Here is a 22408-nt window from a genome sequence, read left to right on the forward strand (position 1 = left end):
GATCAGGACGACGGCAAAGTTCAACCCACTTATAAAATCTAAAACATTATACAATTATATATAACAAAATTGTTAGATTAATAAATTATTAATATTTAATTAATTATAATATTTACCTTTCGCTATCCTTTGGAAATCTATGAAAAGTAACATTTGATAAGGATCCATACTTATTCGAACACACTAGACACTTTACAACCATTTTGAAGTGAAAATCAAACACAAAATTTGTAAAACAAAACTTAGTCGGTTTGTAAAACAATAAAAAAATTGCGTACCGGTGTGGCGATGTTACTAACTGATATCAGAGATGCCTATTGTTAATCTATAACAGAATTGTTCTGTGGTTATACCAAAGTCAATTTGTTCTAATTTAATTAATCTTATTGAATTAATAATACGTCTATTTTCTCAGACGTTTATTTATACCAAGCACGGACTAGTCCGTGATACCAAGAAATATGTAATGATTTTATTTCTAGAAAAACATCTTCCGTTAAATATAACATGTTCCAAAAATTATTTCTTCCAAAAGTCTTTTGTCCTAAACTTTTTTTTAAAAAATTGAATATTTTGTCCATAGACCATAGACATAATATAAAAGAATGGAACACACGAACGCAGTACGCACGTCATAACATATTCATATATCTAGAATTTTTCAGAATTATATAGTATGACGTGGTTGTATGATCATAGATATAAACACGGTTTAGGACATTACAGGATCTATCATCTATGGAGGATAAATTGCCTATGCTTTTGTCCTAGTATCAACACTATCACAGTTCTGTGATAACATCATATTATATTCTGTGATAATAAGTCCAAGGATATCGAAGAACAATATTTACAAACATTTCGTATTCTCCCTTGCCACGTTTGTTGATAACGTAAGCGGCGATAAACAAATGATTATCACGTGTTTTCTTTACATGTCTTCGGTCAGACCTCTCTGAACGGAATTTGAATCGTCACATGTAAATTTATGTGTACTGTTCAATTCAAAATTATTAACTTGGAAATGAAATCGTTTTAATCGTTGTATTTAAACTGTTTTAACTATGGCCAGCAAATCTGTTTTGGATCTTTTTTCAAAAGTCATTAAAGCGCCGCACAACGGCCAACCGAAATTATGCATGCAACTGGTGAAGCATTTACAGCTCTTTAGTAACGAACCTGTAAGTCATGTCCTACTGAATAATAATTAGTGAAATCATTAAATGTACATAATTGTTGTTTTTTAGCTGGACGAGCAGCGGCAAAAAGAAGTGTATTATGTGTTAACAAGGTTAGTACGTGGATTAGGGTCCCCAAAGACACAAGTCCGAACTGTTTACTATTCTATTTTGGTGGTTATTGTGAGCCATTTAACAGACAAGCCATGGTTCAATCTGGATCATTTCAAAAACATTGTAGATAAAGAGTTAACTAAATACGATTCAAAAGCTGTAAGTAACTATCGCGACATTGTCAGTGTTGTTAATAAAATAATGATACCTAGGATTTAAAATATAACTCAAGATAATAAATAAATTTTAATTATTCAATTAAAATATCATGACCTTATAGAACAACATTCCTTTAAATATAATTATTTCTACTTAACTGTTTGATATTAAAACATTTTTAGTTTTTCTTTTAAGTTAAACCTAGCCATAAGTTGTTTACTAAATGTATAATATATTTAATTGGGATATTCGAAAAACAAGAAATTTTTAAAATACTATTAAATTTTATAGGAAGAAGGCGATGTTTTGTCAGGTAAAGTGTTATGTTATGGTGCTATGATACGTAGTGGAATATTTAGTGCTGGAGCAATAGATACCCAAAAAGCAATTGTAGCTGAACTTTTAAGTAATATGAAAACAAGGTCTTATTTACCTTTATTGACATACAAGTTTTTAACCGAAGGAATTGATTCAGTAAGTGATTTTTAGATAGTTTTGTAAAACAAAAGAATAACAATTGTAGTTTGTAATTATACATTGTTTTCTGTTTTAGTCCAATAATGTTATGTTTTCTGAAATAATTTGGCCTTATTTAAAAAAGTACATTGGATTGCCTATTACGAAACAAACTTTAGATTCATTGTATTGCATAATTCAAGTGCATAGTCATTATCCAAAATTAATTGATGGTGCATTTATTCCGAGAGTGTTGGAGACTGCTACTGAACTATTATGTAATGAATCAATGAATGACATTGCAAAAATATTAGTATTTGTAAGTATTTTTAAGTATTTTATTTTCCAACATGATGTAAGTATGTTGTTGCTAACTATGTTACTTTTGTACCTAGCACATTTCTTCCGTGGAAGTCCTCGAGCACCCTGTATATGAACATTTTGCTATTGCGATAACATCTGCAAGTGATAGTGATTCACTTATTTCATCATTTTGGGGTGTTCTTCAGCCACATTTCACAGGCCCACATAATCGTTATCAGCAAATGGCTGCTATGAAACTGTGTACAAATATTGTTAAGAATAGTTCTCTAGATAGTGTACATTCATTACTTTCTAATTGGTTTATGGATATGTTATTAAAATCATTTTCTCGGCCAAACGCTGATACGCTTATATCTTATACTCGTTCAAGTATATCAGCTGTAATGGACCGAGTCAGCTCATCTGCCACACCTAATATTGCATACAAAGTATTATTGAAATTCATTCTACCTCCTGGAGATATGATGGTAGAAAAAATAACAGGTATTTTTAATTTAACATTTTTAATCTTCGATGTAATACGTTTTTACATAAGTGTGTGATTGTCTAGGTATTAAAATTGTTCAAAATTGTTTAATAAAAATGGACGAACAGCATATTAAGCTTTTGGCCAAACAATGCCATCAAGTTATACTTATGAAAAAAAAAGGAAACAATGAAAAGACACATTTCTGGAAGATTCAAGATCGTGGATACGCAGCTCAACTTCTTGCTAGGTATACGTTAAAAAAACAATATTGGTTATTATTTTTAGCACCTTTTTTTTACATGTTTATATTTTTTAGACTATTAGGACTTCAAATTTGTACTGATGTTACATGGAAAATAGAACAATTAAAATTTATGTTGGAACATGCATTTTTCACAAATGCAACAGACAAATATCATATAAGTCATGAGTTAGCAGGTGAGTTTTTTATTTATATTACATAATGAATTTATTTATTTAAATTCTGTACTTAATTATGAATAGTAATAATTAAATGTTGCTTAATTAATTCAAAAACTTTTTTAGCCATCATTAGAGACTCTTTTATGAAAGCACTAAGCCACAAACAACCAAATATGGAAACACTTAGAATAACCCTATCTACACTTGTTCATCATACTGATGAATTATTAAAAGATGGCCGTCAACTTCGGTCTAAAACTTCAAAAGATGTATGTACTTTCAGATTTAAATATTTAAAATAATTTTACTCTATTTTCTCTATCTGACACGAACTTAACGGCAAATTTACATTCAGCTACACCCAATTTTATGTTGTTAACTTTAATGCTAAATTTAACTGGTAGATGCCAGATTGTCAAATTTAAAGTTAGTAATATTATTATCTTTGTATGTCATGGATTAATTCACTCTAATATTATAGCTAAGAACAAAAGTGGTTGATATATAACATTGTACATTTTTTTTTTTATCATAGGATATGAATAGTTGGAAAAAAATGTTCAAAACAACCAAAGATATAGAAAAAAAATTAAAAAAATGTGAAACAAAATCTAAAGAACAGTCAATTCTTTTTGTTTTTCACACTTTATTCTTGCAACTAGGAATATATTTGTTTGTTGAACCATCAGTGGCTATTGACACATTACAAGTAAAGCTAAATTAAGCAGTTTCAATATTTTATTATGGTTATTTATAGACAATATAAGAAATTAAATATACAATTTTAATATTTTCAGGAGTTACAAAATTGTTATGAACATCATACTAACGATATTGAAAATGAAGAAAAAGACGAACTCAATTGGGTCGAAGTTGTAGTAGAACTAATGTTGTCATTATTAGCTAGAGAGTCTTATTTATTGAGACAATTAATTTCGCGTATATTTTCACATTTATGTTCAGAATTAACACCTCAAGCTTCTCATCAAATTTTACAAGTAAATTATTCATCATTATTCATATTTTTATATATGACTATCGAACGTTTTATGTTAAGGTTTTAAATCCTCAATACGATACCGCATCAAATTCAATGGACGATAGTGACGAAGAGTCTGAAAGTGATAAAGAAGATGATGATGATGATGAAGATGATGAAGATGAAGAAAACGGTGATAATGAAACAAAGGTTAATGGCAACGGAATTAATGGTCATGATTTAGATAACGAAGATGATGAAGAAACTGATGGTTCAGAAATTGATGAACAATCTAGTGACGATGATCAAGACAACACTGAACAGTTAAAATTGGCTTTACACAAAGCAATGATGTCTGCTAATCAGCATTCAGATGATGTAATTTTATTATTTAAATACTAATAATTTCTAAGATATTTGATAAATATTTCATTTTTTAGGAATCTGTTGATATTGATGATATGACTGAGGAAGATGGCAAAATGATGGATGATTTATTATCAGAAGCATTTAAGACCTATAGGAAAAATTCAAACAAAAATCCTAAACATATCAAAGAGAAAATTAATTTTAGATTGAGGTACCTATTTATTTCAAAAGTTAAAAATGATTTATTTTTAAATATTAATTTTTTTAGGGTTATGGATTTAGTAGATATATATTTGGACAATAACCCATCTTTATGTCTCATATTGGATACTATTCCAACTTTGTTTGCATTATTGGAATATTGCATTAAAGATATTCAACAACGACCTTTGGAGACTCGAGTTCGATCAGCATTAAAAAAAATCAGTCAGATCAAAAAAATCAATAATACAGATACTGTTGATGATGAATTAATCTCAATGGTCTTAAAAGTATTAATGGATAAAGGTGTACGAAGTAAGTGTACACGAGAATATTTTATAAATTATTTATATTTATATTTCATTTTTATATGACATTAAAAACTGATTTATGTTCTTATTAGCTGCACCTGTGTTTTTGGATATTAGTACACACATAACACAATGCTGCACATTCCTTGTAAAATCATATGTCCACATAATTTCTGGGTTGCCAACAAAAAAACAAAAATCGTCCAAAGTAATCAGCATTTTAGAAGATTCACTGAAAGATTTCTTTACTAAAAGGTATTTGACTAAAAATTTTAGATTAACATTACTAAATTGATGTATATTATATATTTAAAACAGAGACTGTTTGTTACCTGTATCTTTATTTGAGTCGTTGCTGTCGAAAGTTTTATGGAAACAAAACATTAATTTAATCGAGAGTATTCTGCCATACGCCTTTAATGACTCAGTTAGATGGTTCAGACGATCACAAGCTATATGTATGTTAGTATCATTTTATCAAAATACAAGACTCTTGGAACAATTAAAGGATGATACTCAACTTGATGAAATAGAAAAAAATTTGTCTGAATTTATTATAAAAGTATGATTCAATTATATCATGATTATATATTTTTGTTAACAAAACAATGTCAATTTTAGTTCTTCACTTCATTGGACGACAGTCAACCAGATGTGTCTGGACGCCAGAGATACATTAATGAATTGTTGAATATTTTGTGCATAATTTGTGGTAACAAATTCTCACATCATTGTTGTGATTGGGTTCGTCTTATAGAGCTTTTAGAAAGTTCTACCAGCAGATTCAATCAAGTAGGTCGCAAACATTGGAATAAACTGCGACAGGCTGTTCAAAAAATTAATACTGCCAAGAAAAAGTAATTTTTGAATAAAATATTTATATATTATGTTCCTAGTAATTAAAATAATTTTTTCTACTTTTCAGTGTTCAAAATAACCACTTGGATGGCCCAAAAACTCCTATTGGGAAAACACCTGTTAAAAGAAAATCATTAGTTGTGTCAAACAAAAAAATTAAAAAAATTAAAAACAGCGATTGAAACAAGAAAAAAACTATTATTTGTTCTTAAATTGATTCAGTTAAAAAAAATAATAACCCGCCTTACTTGACTTTTTTAGGAAATTATATGATTTGTTGAAAAACTTGAAGAAGTATTGTTGATTATAATTTCTGTGAATACGAAGTTCAATTGTTGAATGTTATTGTAATGATAATTACTCTTGATTACTTCTCAATAAACTTCACAATTTTTATTTGTGTACAAGATAATTAAACGTATCAACTCAAACAATGTGTTAAATTGAATAGAGTAATGTCTACTTAAATTATAAAAAATAAACAATAATTGGTCGAGCTCTAAAATAGAATGTTCTTTTATGCAGGATGATAAATTAATTATGTAAATTATTAACATTATTGTTTAACTGTTGTACTGTTGAATGTTGTGAACAGTATACCAAAATGAATGATGTATCTAAAAGTTACTAATATTTTGTCTATTTTATACTTAAAAAATGTTTACACTGGAATCATTGTTATTATTAAAACTATTGTTCATTGATATATGGGGTGGTAGTATATGGTGTTAATCACCTCTTTAATAATTTTTATCCAATGTCATCAAAATTCAAAATTCAAACAATTATAGAACATTAAAGTGACTTTTCGGAAAACTTTTTATTTTTGTTAGGGATCTCAAAGGGAAAACATATTAGTCGGGTAGTGGCCGGTCAAAACTGTAAAACGCTATTTATACAATTAATATATAAATATAAATTATTATTCTACAAAATGGGTCTGGGAATATGACGATTATATATTTGTGGTCTCACGTATTTTATGCATCGCGCGTTTGGGAATAATATGTACATATACGTCACCCGGCGCGGCGGGTAGCAGATTGTCCATGGTGCAATAATTAATATGTATTTATTTTATGTCTAAAAAAGTATAGAAAATCAAACTCACGTAAATATTGATTTTTTGATGAAACTTAGTTGCGTCATATTTAATGTCCAAACGTGCAGTAATCACATTGCCAACGAAAGAACAGGTTTTTCTCATCCTTCTTTACCTAGTTTCGAATTGAAGATATTAAGATATTTCATAAAAATAAGCTGAACGGAACGGCATATGCGTGTAAAATGTTATATACTCATATATTAAAGTACGGTTTACTTAACAATTTGTACGTCTATTTTTTTTTCTCTTGAAATTATTACAACTGTCAATTGTCTCCGACGAATAGTGATGATTGATTATTGCCATAGATGATAGATTAGATAAAAAAATTTAACATTAAGCTAAATTTGTTGCGTGGTATTTTTTCGTGTCTACTTTTTTAGTAAGCTTCTTAAGATCTGGTTGAATTCCCAGAAAACATAACATTTAAATATTATTTGTCAAATATTTGCTAGTTTTTTTAAAAAATTGTACATTATTTCTACAAGACTTTATTTACATTTGCAAACATCAATCAAATGTTTGACAAATATCATTTGAACTAGATCATATTATTCAATAAAAAATTGGACATAAACTTTGACCAAATATTAGTCAAAAATTGTACAATATTTTAAAATTAATTGCCCAGAAACCGTTGTAACATTTAAATGCTATTTGTCAAATATTTGCTTATTATTTTAATAATTGTACAATATTCCTATAAAATTGTATTTACACTTGCAAAAATCAATTAATGTTTGACAAACTTCATTATGCGATTCAAAAATATGTTTTAAATTAAATACAAACTTTTGCCAAATATTTGTCAACAATTGTACAAGATTTACAAAATCATTGTTCATGATAGGTATCTATATGTATCTATATATAATATAAAATATATATATAAATTTCATAACTAACATAAGTAATAATGCTTTGGTGTAGGATTTACAGAAAGTATTACTAATTCTTTTAGGTTATTTGATTGCTATAACTTTACTTTAATATGATTCATTTCATTAATATACCATTAGAATAATGATAAAGTTATTTTATAAAAAAAAACATACATTTTTAAATAAATCAAATATTATAAACAAACAAATTAAATATCATAAATAATAAAATATATTATTTATATATATTGATGTAGATAGGTATATTAATATTATACATAGTTATTAATCAAATATTAATACCTATACTTAATGTGATTATATATATTTTATTATTATATATTTTTGTTTTGTACATTTTGTTCACTGTTTTACCATCAGTACTTTAGTTTCTGTTTGTGGTTTATTACGAGCCTAGAGTTTGCGACTGTTATTTGTCAATGATGGTGAAAGTTCCATACCAATGTTCAGTTTTGGGATGCAAAGCAAAAGGTTTGTTAATTTAATGTATTATGATTTTAAATATTATTCATGTTGTTATTTTTGTATTTAATATTTATAACTTTTGATGTTGTAACATATGAATATATGATTACTGGTTTTTATTTATGTTTAAGCTACTAGGTATTTACACTTAAAATATTTTAAATCAAATCAACAATTAAAGAATTGCTTTAAAATTGTGTACCTAAGTACCTTACTAAATTAATACATTTTTTTTTCTATTATAGTAAACAGTGAATCCACTACCAACAATAGTTTTGTTCGTCTGATGATAATATGTTACATATTGCATCTATTAATGACAATTTTAACTTATCTGGTTTCAATCTATTAGATCCCGATGAAAATGATAAATTAGTTGGTATGTAAGAACTAGTAAGTATTAATATTTAAATTTTGTTGAAATATTAACAGATATATTAATATATTTATTATATTGTTTTTAAATTTGATGGTATAAAAGAATCAACTAAAACAGATAAGTACAAGAATAAGCAACTATCGATGACTTCTATTGACATTTCTGAAAACATAGATCAACATAATATTAGATATAAATCTAATGTAAGCTTGCCTACTGAACTACTGGCGAATTCTAGTGAAAAAATTGTTCTAGAAGAAAATAATTCAAACTGTAAGCTTATTTTTTTTAAAGTTATTTTTAATTAATACCTTCTATAATTCCCCATTAGTATTAATTAATTTAAATTTTATGGGGATTTGAATTCAAATTTATCTATTTTAACACACATGCCACATATGACATTATTTATATGGTCTATTTCCATCATACTGGATTAACCTGTAGTAAATCAATAAGACTTTTGAAAACATATTTTAATTAGTTGACTTTTCTACATTTTTGATTTTAATTTTATCTCCTTGAATACTAAAAACTTCATTAAAAATGATGATATTTCAACTGTTGACTAATTAACAATATCAAAAATGTGAGATAATCTCAAATAGGCTTTGGGTTTTAGAATTCTTATTATTTCACTAGATCAATTGGTAAGTTGGAAATAGAATACATCTAACATCTTATGTTGCTGGTAGCTGGTATGTTAGAGAAAATTAGCTTTCAATCCCAATAATTAATTAATGTCACACTTACAGATAGTGTGGATAAATTAAAGGAACAAAATGCTCAACGTATGTAAAATTCAATGAATAGGTACTGCTAATATTAATATCTCAGAATTTGGTATGTCTAGTTTGCATATTAATTAATGAAAACAATATTATTGATAGTTCTTTTTTAAATTGTTGTAGCTGATCAGGTTTTTTCCAAAATGGATTATTTTTACAAAAGAATGTACAACTTTATGGCTTTTAGCAATACAGAATTTCAAAATTAAGCTCATGGACAAGAAGAAATAAAAAAATTAATCAACACTGCCAATATAATTACTACTGAGCATTCAGATGATTTTGAACCATATTGTTGGCCTATTTCTTCATTTGAAGAGTTTGAGGAGATTGAAAATAAGCTTTGTGACAGAGAATTTAAAAACAAACTTGTAAGGTTTTAAAGAAACAGTAGTACAGTACACAATCTAATAATAAAATAGTTATAAATATTTTTGGTTTATGTTAACAGATTTTACAGCTGGGTAGAATTGAAGGAAAAACTGCAAAAGAAGTAATAAAAAAAATCATGGCATTTTCAGATGCTATTCTAAATCAATACTCATATACTGGTTTCAGAGGAAAAAAACCATTTAATAATCTTATGGTGAACAGAGTTATATTTGGTATGTTATACAAAACATAATTTATGTATAACCATTAACCAATACTTCAAAATCTTATTTATTATTATTATAATATTGTTTTTTTTCTCAGAAATAGTCAGAAAAGACAAACGCTTCGTTAACATAACTGATAATGAAATTGAACAATATTTAAAGCAATGGATTTCTCAAACTCCTTTCCGCGGAGAATACGCTAAAAACAGAAAACTAAAGAAAGGTACTCGGCCAGTTAAAAATGAAAAATGCTATTTATACAAATAATATAAATATAAATTATTATATAAAATGGGTCTGGTAATAAACTTATATTACGATTATGTATTTTCGGTCTCGCGTATTTTATGCATCGCGCGTTCGGGAATAAAATATGCATACGTATACGTATATAACCTACCGGCGGGTAGCAGATTGTCCAGTGCAATAAGTATGTATTTATTTTATGTCTAAAAAATTTAATTAAAGCTCCAAAAGTATAGAAAATCAAACTCACGTAAACATCGATTTTTTTTTTTGTGAAACTTAGTTGTGTCATATTTAATGTCCACACGTTCAGTAACCACATTGCCAACCCAGGAACACCTTTCCTCGTCCGTCTTTACCACGTTTCGAATTGAAGATATTGAGATATTTCATAAAAATAATATGAACAGAACGGCATATGCGTGTAAAATATTAAAGTACGGTTTAACGATTTGTACGTCTATTTTTTTTCTCCGTTAAAATTATTACAACCGTCAATCGTCTGCGACGAATAGCGTAGATTGATGATTGCTATAGATGATAGATTAATATGATAGATCCATATCCATAGATTATATACTGTATTATTATGTTGTAATATTATTATTAGCCAGACATTTAAATTTATTCGGAAGTCTGCCGTTCGAGAGACTCAATTGTGTACTTATACATATTTTATATGCACGACAAGGCGGACTAACTATAAACATTTTTTTAGTAGGTGACTAGGTGAGCATAGGCGTGCACAAACCTGAATTTCGGGGGGTGCCTGCAATTTTTTCGGGCCCTTTTCTCAATTCAGGCTCTCTCTTAACAATATATGTACATATTTTAATAAATTATAATGCACGAATAAACATTACTTACATTATATCACATATTAGTCAGTGGTATTACTAGTACCAAATTATATAATATTTCATTAGATAGTTGGATCTAAAATCTATTTTCAAGATAATTGCAATATTTATTTATTATTTTTACTTTTGTAGTCAATAACATCTAGGTGTTATAATCATAATAAGTTTTACCACGCAAATTTAAAATATTTTACGTTGTACTATTTTTATTTTATCCCGAAACATAATTTTTTTTACGTTAAAATACGGACCCATATATATGCTATAGTACTTAAATTTTAGGGCCCTGATTACATGTTGGGGGTGCCCAGGCACGCACGGAACCCCCCGTGCGCACGCCTATGTAGGTGGATCTAACACCAGCATTTTTTCCCCATAACATGAAATATAGATCGGCGACACTGGACTTACGACTAACCTCTGAGACTGAGAGTGAGAATATGAATAAAGTTAAAACTTTTAAGCAATAATAATAATATAATAGTAGCTATAGTTATATAGTTGTATACTAAGTTATATACTATTTTGATTAATATAAAAAAAACATAAGATGGTGACCAAACATGAGTTATGTGGCTATTTTAACTGAGAAGTGAAATGTTCAATAACTTCAGTTACTACATTTTAATTTTTTATTAGATATATAAACGAAACCTAACATTATGAAAGCTTTATTTATGAAATAATTTATACTTATATTATTAAAACATTAGGTTATAATAGAAAATATTTTTTAATTGTCTATTAAACAAAAATTATATGGATTATGTTGGATAACAACTGTTATACTAGTGTTACTACGATATAATAACGTAAAAGCATTTAAATACATTGATAATTAAAAATTAATAATACTAATTACAAAATTAATTAATTTGTAAAATCCGTATGATTATTTTAATCCCCCGTCAATTAGATCCTCATGCGTCATTTTAATCTCGCGTCAATTGGATCTTCTTGCGTCAGTTAGTCATAGGGATCTAGCTGTCGGGGGATCTATGTGACCGTTCACCATGCTCATGACCATGCTATTCGTTTGCCGTGTGATAACGTTTTTTTATCGGCTAGTTAGACAACCATACTATCATAAGACTTATAATTTAATTTTTAAATCGTGGTCTCTATGCAGTCATGTGGGCACTCTATCCACACCAATTCCAAAGCTAAGCTCTTGGTACTTCGAACTTGCACATAAACACACGACGTAAATCATAATATTATAATGGTTTGAGTTGGGGACGTTGTATTAAGTTTTGACTGCTTATAAATTATAATGTCCATGAATTTAGCCACGGACATGATTCAAAATTCAAAAATAAATTAATTCGTTTGAAACAGAAATCATTTAGCGATAATAAACATGGTTAAGGAACAATACAGGGACACTGATGGGTCGCGTATCATGTGAGTACTTTTAAACTGTGTTTGTTGATTTAACGGTTAATTTGAACTATCTACTTGTAAAATCCTTAATAATCAATTCTGCGTTTTAGATCGAAGATCAGCTTTACAGTCGACAATCCTCAAGATATCCAGAGGAAATCACATTTGTGCATAAACACTAGAAATTTATATGCCATAAACAATAATAGTGCGACACGTACTCCACATCCATATGGAGTGCTTGATCACAAATTAGTGAGTTTATCATTAATTAATTAAGGTATTTTTCAATATATGGTTAAGCAAGAATTGTGGTCTACAGTAGTTTAATAATAATACAATTATAGTGTGTAGTTTACAATATAAATAATGTTAGATTTAATGATTTTACATGAAATAAATAAAAAATAAATAATCAAAATAAAATGAAAATATATGTTGTGGTTGTATGGATTAAATAAGTAAAAAGGGGGTAATGTAGGTAACTGCTCTGCTGTATAGTTGTAGATGTCAAGTGTACCTTGTTATTTGGTATATCACTATAACGTATATATAATGTATATTATGTAGAACTTGAACTGCTAATGCTTATTAAAGAAAAAATATCATGTATATTTAATATTTTTAAACAGCTATAGAAAAAATTTGTGAAGAACCTTTTATTCAAGTTTTTTACCTAGTGAAAACATTTTTATTTATATTTATAGAGAAAATAAATCAAATGTATAAAATGTCTATAAATAGCTCAAAAATATATCATGTATATAAATTACTAATATTATTACATGTCGAAAATTTTAAGTATCTACGATTAATTGTTTTTTAATTACAATTAAATAAAAATTTGATTTAACAAAAACTGGATTTGTGTAAAAATAAGTAGTATATAATCTTTGCTATTTACAGGGAGTCAACCAAAAGGACGCAATATGTACAACTTGCAACAAAGGATTGAATGATTGTCCAGGACATTTAGGCTTCATAGATCTACAATTGCCAGTTTTCCATGTTGGATTTTTCAGTTCAGTTATAACAATATTACAAACAATTTGTAAAGTAAGTTAATCCATCAATATATTCCTCCTTATTACTTCATATAATTTCACTTTTTAATATAATGTTTACTAATTATTACAAAAATGTATTTCAGAATCCTTTTTGTGCTAAAGTGTTATTAAATGAAGAAGATCGTATGTTTTTTTATACAAAATTGAGAAACAAGAATTTAACATACACAATGCGTAAAAAAGTGTTCAAAGAAGTCCACGCCAAAGCAAAAAAGGTTCAGATATGTCCGTTTTGTAGTGACATTGTTGGACAAGTGAAAAAAAATGGTATATTAAAAATATCATATGATCGTTACAGATATAAAAAACCTGGCACAGAAGCTGAAAGTAAATTATGTAAGTATTATTATCAACGCAATGCTTATAATTTTCCTAATGAGAATTGTAAATATTAAATTAGGCGCTTTAAATGATGTGGTAAAATATAACAAAGAAGTCGAATCCATGAGAAATTATCTATTTAATGAGAACCTCAATCCTCAAGAAGTACTACGTCTATTGTTATCCATACCTTATGAAGACATTATTTTGTTGGGTATGAATCCTGAGGTATCAAATCCTGGATGGTTGTTAATGACAAGAATGTTAGTACCTCCAAATTGTATTCGCCCATCTGCAGTGTCTGATATACGTTCCGGAACGTAAGTGTGTTATTATTACAGTGAAAAATACTATTTAATATTTATGTTCAAAACTGATACTAATGTTAATGTAATTTAATATTTAGAAATGAAGATGACTTAACATTAAAATTATCTGAAGTTTTATTTATAAATGATGTCATTGTAAAACATAAATTGTCCGGAGCAAAACCCCAGTTATTGCATGAGGATTGGGAATACTTGCAATTACATTGTGCCTTATATATTAATAGTGATTTATCTGGTGTCTCACGTACAATGATGGTAAATATTAAGTAATAAAAACAAAAAAATGTCTTAATAAAAGTATTTCACACAATATCTAGTATAATATTATTTTTTTAGCCAAAAAAAATTGCTAGGGGTTGTGTTCAGCGCTTGAAAGGAAAACATGGACGGTTTCGTGGTAATTTATCTGGTAAAAGAGTAGACTTTACAGCACGGTCTGTCATTTCACCAGATCCAAATCTTCGAATAGAAGAAGTAAAGATTAAAAATAATACAAAAACTATTTTATATTACTAATGTTATTTCCTTATTGATTATTGATTTTTTAGGTTGGTGTTCCAGTTAGAATGGCCAAAATTTTAACATTTCCTCAAAAAGTATGTCCAGCCAACATTGAATTAATGCGTAAGCTAGTGATGAATGGACCAGAAATTCATCCCGGTGCTAATTTTGTTGAACTTCAAGGTTCTAAATTAAAAAAATACTTGAGATTTGGAAATAGACCAGCTATAGCAAAAGATTTAAAAGTCAGTGTGGTTTTTCTTATAATATACCTATATTTTTATTTTACCAAATTAAAAATTAATTGAATAAAGTGTATTTATTAAAAAAGAACATATAACTAATTTAGCATCAATTTTAAAACCTGACCAATAGTTAATATTTATATATATTATTTAATGTTAATACCTACCTACTTTAATCCCCAACTTCATTTTTCTATGTTAAAAAAAGTAAATAACCTAACACTGACTATTTTTTTAGAAGACTTATACACTTTATTTGATTACATATGATAAACTATAAATTTATAATTATTTAATTTCTCATGTAGATTGGAGATATTGTTGAAAGACATTTATCTGATGGTGATATTGTATTATTCAACCGACAGCCTAGTCTTCATAGATTAAGTATAATGTGTCACCGTGCAAAAGTTTTAGAACATAATACATTAAGGTTTGTTAAAGCTATTTGCTCATATTTTATACGGGACTATAAATATAAATTTTTAGATTTAACGAATGTGTATGTACTCCTTATAATGCCGATTTTGATGGTGACGAAATGAATTTACATTTGCCCCAAACTGAAGAAGCAAGAGCTGAAGCTGCTTTGTTAATGATTGTTAGTATTAAATCAATATATTTGTTATATTTTGTTATTAAATTAATTTAATTTTGTTGTAGAACAAATCAAATCTTGTCACTCCAAGAAATGGAGACATTCTCATTGCTGCAACCCAAGACTTTATTACAGGAGCATATTTATTAACACATAAGAATACATTTCTTAACCAGAGAGATTCTAGTAGACTAATTGGTTGGTTAATGTCTGGAGATGATATTAATATTGATTTAACATTACCACGTCCTGCTATTCTAAAGGTTTATTACAATTATCATTCATAATTTTAAAACAAAAATGCTTTATTTACAAACTGTGTATCATATAGCCTCACAAACTTTGGACTGGAAAACAAATATTAAGTATAATTATGAGACCAAGTAAAAAATGTCCAGTAAAAGCAAATTTGCGTTGTAAAGGGAAATCGTATACTCGTGATGAAGAACTTTGCTTTAAAGATTCATGCAAGTTAAACAAAATTTAAACATATTTGAAAGTATTTACATTTATTATTTTTTAATTATAATTTATTTTGCATATAGATGTTTACATAAGGAACTCTGAGTTGTTGGCTGGTACTATGGACAAGGCCACATTAGGTTCAGGTAGTAAATCAAACATATTTTATGTGTTGCTGGCTGATTGGGGATCTGATGTCTGTTGCAAAGTAATGTGGCGTTTAACACGTCTTACTTCATACTTTTTAATGCTACGAGGATTTTCAATTGGAATTGGTGATGTTACACCTAGTAATGATTTGCTTCAATCTAAAAATGAATTAGTTATAAATGGGTTAGAAAATTATATATTTAAATTTTTTTTTGTTAATAATTTTTATATTTTATTTTTCCAAATTATAAATTTATTTATTTTATCAAATAGAAATGCATTGTGTGAGGAAAATATCCGTTTGAGAAACGCAAAAGAATTAAAATGTCAACCTGGTTGTAATATGGATGAAACTTTAGAAGCAAATATTTTAAAGCAACTGTCCGGTATTCGGGATTCTGTTGGTAAAGCTTGTTTATCAGAACTTCATTCAACCAATGGCCCATTGATCATGGCACTGTCAGGTTCTAAAGGTATAAATCAATATTTATATTATATATATATATATATATATTTATATATTAAAATAGAAAATTAAATTACTGTTTACTATTTGTCATTTAGGATCCAATATTAATATATCTCAGATGATTGCATGTGTGGGCCAACAAGCCTTGAGTGGACATCGTGTTCCAGATGGATTTGAGTCTAGGTCATTACCACATTTTAAACGATTTTGTAAGTGTGGTTCTTCTAATTTATATTTTAATTTGTATTGACTTTAAAAATAATATATTATTAATTGTTTTCAGCAAAAACTCCAGAAGCAAAAGGTTTTGTCGAGAATAGTTTTTATTCAGGTTTAACACCAACAGAGTTCTTCTTTCACACAATGGGTGGTCGTGAAGGTCTTGTTGACACTGCTGTAAAAACAGCTGAAACTGGATACATGCAACGGCGTCTTGTCAAAGTAGAATTAATTTATTTTAGATTTATAATGTTTAAATAAGTAATTCTTACACATTATAAATATATTTGATTATTAGTCTTTAGAAGATTTATGTGTTCATTATGACAACACTGTACGAAATGCTTTTGGAGATGTTATACAATTTGAATTTGGAGGTGACAGCTTAGATCCTACATACACAGAAGGTAAAAAGTTAAATGTTTTTTAGTTCATATAATATTATGTATTTGACAGTTTTCTTTGTAGCTAGTCAATAACTTTTCATTAGTGATTATTTAAATTTGTAAATTCAAAGTTACAATATAACCATTCTATCACATTAAAAAGACTTTCAACATTCTTCTATTTTCTACATAATTAACTGTAACAAAACCTAGAAATTTGTAGATTTTCTTTTTCTCTATTGTATATTTGTTATCATTAATCAGTAATTTACTGTTTTTATAGTATAATAAGAATTTGATTAATTTCACTTTACTTTGGTTATATGTTATATGTATTGAATTTTCTGAATGACTTATCTAAATAGGAATATATTAAATTTGTATAATCCACTGGTAAATTATTAAGTAATTGATTTAGTTTTATAAACAATATTAAATATAGGTGATGGTGTCCCAGTTGATTTCAAACGTGTATATTTCAATGTAACTGCTAATTACCCGTGTCATGATGAATGTACATTAGATTCTGAAGAAATATTGAAAATTACTGAAGATGTGTTATTATCTGAAGATTTTCAAAATGTGAATTCTATGTTTATAGAAGAGTTGAGGTAATATGAAAATTATAATGATTAAGCACTTACATCACATATAATATTTAATTTATACCTTCAATAGAAATTTTGGAAAAAATTTATCAAGCAATATGGCAGAAGTAAGAAAAAAATGGTTAAACTTAGAGGTTTCAAAATTGCAACGAATTACTTCTACACAGCTTATAAAATTTTATGTAACTTGCCTTACCAAGTATATGGCTGCTGTTATTGAACCAGGTATATTTATAATAATTAATAATACTTGAAATTATCGAACAATTTAATATCAATTGTTTTTTATAGGTACACCCGTTGGAGCTATAGCAGCTCAAAGTATTGGTGAGCCGGGTACACAAATGACATTAAAAACATTTCACTTTGCTGGTGTTGCTTCAATGAATATTACTCAAGGTGTTCCAAGGTAAAAAAAAACAATTAGTTAATCATTTTAAATTTAGTTTTTACATACATTTAGTAGTTATAAATTAGTACTTGTTTAGTTCTAACTAGTGCTCTTCTTCACCATTTAATTTTTTTATTTAGCATATTCAAAAATGTTTTGTTTGTTTGATGGTTATATTTCATAATAATATAAGCTTTTTAATTAATAAATAATTAAATGTTTTTTAGAATCAAAGAAATAATTAATTCTAGTAAAAATATAAGTACTCCTATAATCACAGCATACTTAGAAAATGACAAAGACAAAGAATTTGCAAGAATTGTCAAAGCTCGTATTGAACAAACTACACTTACTGAAGTAAAATAAAATTGTATTTATTAAATATTAGTTTTTATATTATTCAATTTTTTAACTATTTTAGGTTTGTAGTTTTATTGATGTAGTACTTGATAGTTCTGAATGCTATCTATTGATACACATAGATATGAACCGTATTAAATTATTACAATTAGAAGTAACAATCGAGACAATAAGAGATAGGTAAGAGATAACTCATTAGAAATGTATGAATTATTAATAATTATATTTGACTTAATTACATGTTTTTAATTAAATTTTCTAGTATACTTTCAACTCCACGAATTGGAATTAAAGCTAATCAAGTAAACATTGATAATGAATCCTGTGTTAGTATTTCTTTGCCATCAAAAGGCGCTCAATCATTAAATAATTGGATAAACATATATTCACAAAATTTACAAAAAGTTGTTATTAAGGTACCTACTATTTTAAAATTATTTGAATACTTAATTTAATAAATGTTTTAATTAATTGTAATTTTACAATAAAAGGGTATAAGTGCAGTATCACGTGCTGTAATTCACGAAGAAGATGATAATGGTGAAGTACGTTACAAATTACTTGTTGAAGGTGATAATTTACGAGAAGTAATGGCAACACCTGGAGTAATAGGAAAACGATGTACCAGCAATAATACATTTCAAGTGTGGAATGCGCTTGGCATAGAAGCGTCTAGGTAAAATTTAATATGTTGAATTATTTAATATAACAACTAACAATGTAACATACTACAATTATTGTCAAAATTTATTGACTGTTGAATTTTATCATTCATTAATATGTACTATATAAGTGTGAAACACTTAATTTTATATTAATCATGAGAAATCTAGTGTTTAAATAATTTAGAAGTATAGGAATTTTTGTTGATTTAATTTGACAAACCCAAGAGGTCTAAACACTATTATTGTTCATTAGTAATTTTTCAACATGAGGTGTTTTATTCTTATATGAAATCAAGATAATCTAGTTATATAACATAAATTGTTTCAAGAATTTGTAGTGTAGAATTATTTTGATAAATATTTATTTAATATATTAAACTTTTATTTCAATAATTTATTAATATGTTTTATATTAAATTTGTTAATTATAAATTATAGGTCAACAATAATATCAGAAATTGATAGTGTAATGGGTAATCACGGAATATCTATTGATCCTAGACATCCTATGTTGATTGCTGATTTGATGACAAGTCGAGGTGAATTATTGGGTATAACACGTTTTGGTTTATCAAAAATGAAAGAGTCTGTGCTCAATCTTGCTTCGGTATGATAGTTAATTTATTTTAAAATTTTCTATGTATTTTATAATTTTACATGTGTATTTAGTATGAATAATGATTACTTTAACAATAATTTTAGTTTGAAAAAACTTCTGATCATTTATTTGATGCGGCATATTATGGACAGACCGATACAATAAATGGCGTCTCTGAGAGTATCATTATGGGTATACCAATCAACTTGGGTACAGGATTCTTCAAACTGATTTACAAATATCCTTTTGATAAATTCAAATATTTAATTTATTGATTACCTAATACAGCAAAACATATATTTTTTGAATATCATAGAGTTATACATTTTTGTATGCTATTAAGGGTTGCTATTTTTTCCCATGGATGTTTATGTTGAGGGATTTGTGTATTTATTAATCACTAAAATTTTAGTTTTATTACTGATTATAAATCATCGTTATTTTTAGTGTATAATATATTTGCTTATGAAAATTATTCCTTAATGTTTAATATTTAAGACCAAAAACAAAACTTCAGATTTTCCGAAGCAAACATTTGTATTTGATGATGCAGATCTTCATGAAAAAGGGTGTTATTGGCAATGATTTGATGAAGAACACCCAACATACTTGACATTGACTATAAATTGTTTGTTAAATTATTGTGTTCAATCTGTGATATTAATTAATGTTAAATGTATTTTTGTGTGGTGTACCTAATAATGTATTGTTACTCTAGTATTGATTAAATAGTGAATAGCATCTAACTTTTTGAGAAATTAATATACTTATTTGATTAGTTCCTTAAAATATCACAAAAATTACAATTCATAAAATATTTTTATTATTGTTTGATATTAGGTCTTAAAAAAAATAACAACAGATAACTTAATTTAAACATGTATTGTACATCCTAAAATAATAATTGTTTTATTCTTAAAAAATGCATTTATATTAATCATTTATAATTAATTTATTTTCATTCAAAGTCAACTTAAATTAATGTGTAAAAATTTGATTTATATATTTTAATATTTATTTATTGTACGTGCATTTATATTTTACATTATTGTAATATAAATTTGTTTGTATTTGTACAGTTTAGTTAAACAAAAATTAGTTTTTAATTCTATGCTTAATAATCATATTTTTTTTATAAAAAATTGTATATTTTCTTATCAGTTATATTTACATTAAATATCATACTGTAGTTATACCTAACATTATTGATTGAAATAACTATTTTAGTAATCAGGGTAAATAATAAGTAATTGACCATAATCAAAGTTAATGTTTAAAACTGTTTATATTTTGAAAATAATTAAAATTTTGTTTGAAAATGTTGTTTTTCAATAATGTTAAATAATAATAACACATTTTTTAATTGTTTAAAATATCCACTTGGTTACTGTAATGTCATATGAATCTTCAAATTAACTAACAACAGTTTTCTTGTATTTTCAATAAGATTGGTAACTAATTGAGATCATACCATAGAATAACAAATATTTCAAGTTTAATGTCAAATAAGACTGACCATTCAACTATAAATTGTTAACCTAAACAAAACACATATTTTGTTTAGCAAATAAATTAAAAATTAATTTGCATGTTTCTTGTAGTTGATCAGGGGTGAATAGTGATATAGGTAAGTATGACACGTTTGAGGAAAAAATTAAATTTCAAACACAAATGTACCTATATGTCGAAAATAATAAATAATTAAATGTACACAATAATACATTCTTTACACATGGATACCAACACATCTATGTTATGGCTTTAAAGCATTTTTAATTAGGAAGGATTAAAGCGTCAAGTGTTAAAATCATAATTATTTTTTTATTATTATGTATTATTATTAAAAATAATAATACATTAATAAACAATTATAACAACAATAACAATAATATTGTTGTAATAATTGTTTATGCAACAAAGTACATATATTATGTTCTTTGATTATACGAGACGCGAGTCAGTATTCAGTAACGTGACAACGTGTAGGTACCACACATTATATCTGCATTCTATAATGATACCTTCAGTGTCGTGTCGATCAGGCGTGTCTTAGATTACTCATTTTTCGTCCAAAATAGTTTTATATATTTGATATTTTGATATAAATATTAAATGTGCCTATTTAAATTCAATATCTATAATATATATAATTTAAATGTAACAGTAGGTAAGTAGATTAGATATAAACACTACCACTACGCACATGTAGTTAGTACTATATATACTACTATACCTAATACCTATATAGGTACTGCAATGTGTCAATGTATCAAAATCACCATTATATTATAGATATAGGTACGCAAGTTTGGTAGATATTTACCAAAACGAGATTTTTCCAAATAGTTTTCTTTTAAATATACCCAAGTCATTTAGATGAGGTAGAGCCATAGAGGTTCCTATGTTACCTATTTTATAATCAAATACCTAAGTTTTATTTTATTTTTAACACAAATTTTATGTACTGAAAA

General features: G+C 26.8%; 2 protein-coding genes, 1 long non-coding RNA gene and 1 pseudogene across 3 annotated transcripts; all 4 read left to right on the forward strand.

The window, feature by feature from the left end:
- Positions 1 to 918: 918 nt before the first annotated feature.
- Positions 919 to 6645, forward strand: LOC132923408 (myb-binding protein 1A-like protein). Its single transcript, XM_060987390.1, has 17 exons — positions 919 to 1181; positions 1248 to 1451; positions 1743 to 1925; positions 2005 to 2226; positions 2303 to 2714; positions 2782 to 2947; positions 3017 to 3138; positions 3247 to 3392; positions 3659 to 3832; positions 3921 to 4121; positions 4181 to 4480; positions 4543 to 4682; positions 4740 to 4987; positions 5076 to 5238; positions 5302 to 5545; positions 5605 to 5840; positions 5909 to 6645. The coding sequence occupies exons 1-17, from the start codon at positions 1065 to 1067 to the stop codon at positions 6021 to 6023; spliced, it is 3393 nt and encodes a 1130-aa protein (XP_060843373.1). The 5' UTR covers positions 919 to 1064; the 3' UTR covers positions 6024 to 6645.
- Positions 6646 to 8071: 1426 nt separating this feature from the next.
- LOC132921925 (uncharacterized) lies at positions 8072 to 8959 on the forward strand. The gene is made up of 3 exons (XR_009660970.1): positions 8072 to 8319; positions 8559 to 8706; positions 8795 to 8959. It is a non-coding gene; the product is annotated as an uncharacterized LOC132921925 (long non-coding RNA).
- Positions 8960 to 9374: 415 nt separating this feature from the next.
- Positions 9375 to 10762, forward strand: LOC132923289 (uncharacterized; annotated as a pseudogene).
- A 1486-nt stretch (positions 10763 to 12248) lies between these two features.
- Positions 12249 to 20683, forward strand: LOC132923407 (DNA-directed RNA polymerase III subunit RPC1). Its single transcript, XM_060987389.1, has 27 exons — positions 12249 to 12589; positions 12679 to 12823; positions 13475 to 13624; positions 13719 to 13971; positions 14036 to 14276; positions 14363 to 14540; positions 14622 to 14759; positions 14834 to 15031; positions 15340 to 15464; positions 15521 to 15632; positions 15695 to 15892; positions 15961 to 16096; positions 16175 to 16424; positions 16515 to 16714; positions 16806 to 16919; positions 16994 to 17151; positions 17228 to 17336; positions 17758 to 17926; positions 17994 to 18148; positions 18215 to 18332; positions 18542 to 18671; positions 18736 to 18854; positions 18937 to 19090; positions 19166 to 19350; positions 19778 to 19946; positions 20042 to 20173; positions 20433 to 20683. Exons 1-27 carry the CDS (start codon positions 12546 to 12548, stop codon positions 20520 to 20522), a joined length of 4170 nt encoding a protein of 1389 aa, XP_060843372.1. The 5' UTR covers positions 12249 to 12545; the 3' UTR covers positions 20523 to 20683.
- Positions 20684 to 22408: the final 1725 nt, after the last annotated feature.

Source organism: Rhopalosiphum padi, chromosome 2, assembly GCF_020882245.1.
Source record: "Rhopalosiphum padi isolate XX-2018 chromosome 2, ASM2088224v1, whole genome shotgun sequence".
Lineage (NCBI taxonomy): Eukaryota > Metazoa > Arthropoda > Insecta > Hemiptera > Aphididae > Rhopalosiphum > Rhopalosiphum padi.

Excerpts from the sequence above, each read along its gene's own strand:
- LOC132923408 (XM_060987390.1), top strand. The coding sequence starts at position 1,065 with ATGGCCAGCAAATCTGTTTTGGATCTTTTTTCAAAAGTCATTAAAGCG. Across the intron at positions 3,393-3,658 it reads GGTCTAAAACTTCAAAAGAT|GATATGAATAGTTGGAAAAA; the intron begins GTATGTACTTTC and ends TTTTTATCATAG. Across the intron at positions 4,988-5,075 it reads AATGGATAAAGGTGTACGAA|CTGCACCTGTGTTTTTGGAT; the intron begins GTAAGTGTACAC and ends TGTTCTTATTAG.
- LOC132923407 (XM_060987389.1), top strand. The coding sequence starts at position 12,546 with ATGGTTAAGGAACAATACAGGGACACTGATGGGTCGCGTATCAT. Across the intron at positions 14,541-14,621 it reads GTGTCTCACGTACAATGATG|CCAAAAAAAATTGCTAGGGG; the intron begins GTAAATATTAAG and ends TTATTTTTTTAG. Across the intron at positions 16,097-16,174 it reads ACTTTGCTTTAAAGATTCAT|ATGTTTACATAAGGAACTCT; the intron begins GCAAGTTAAACA and ends TTTTGCATATAG.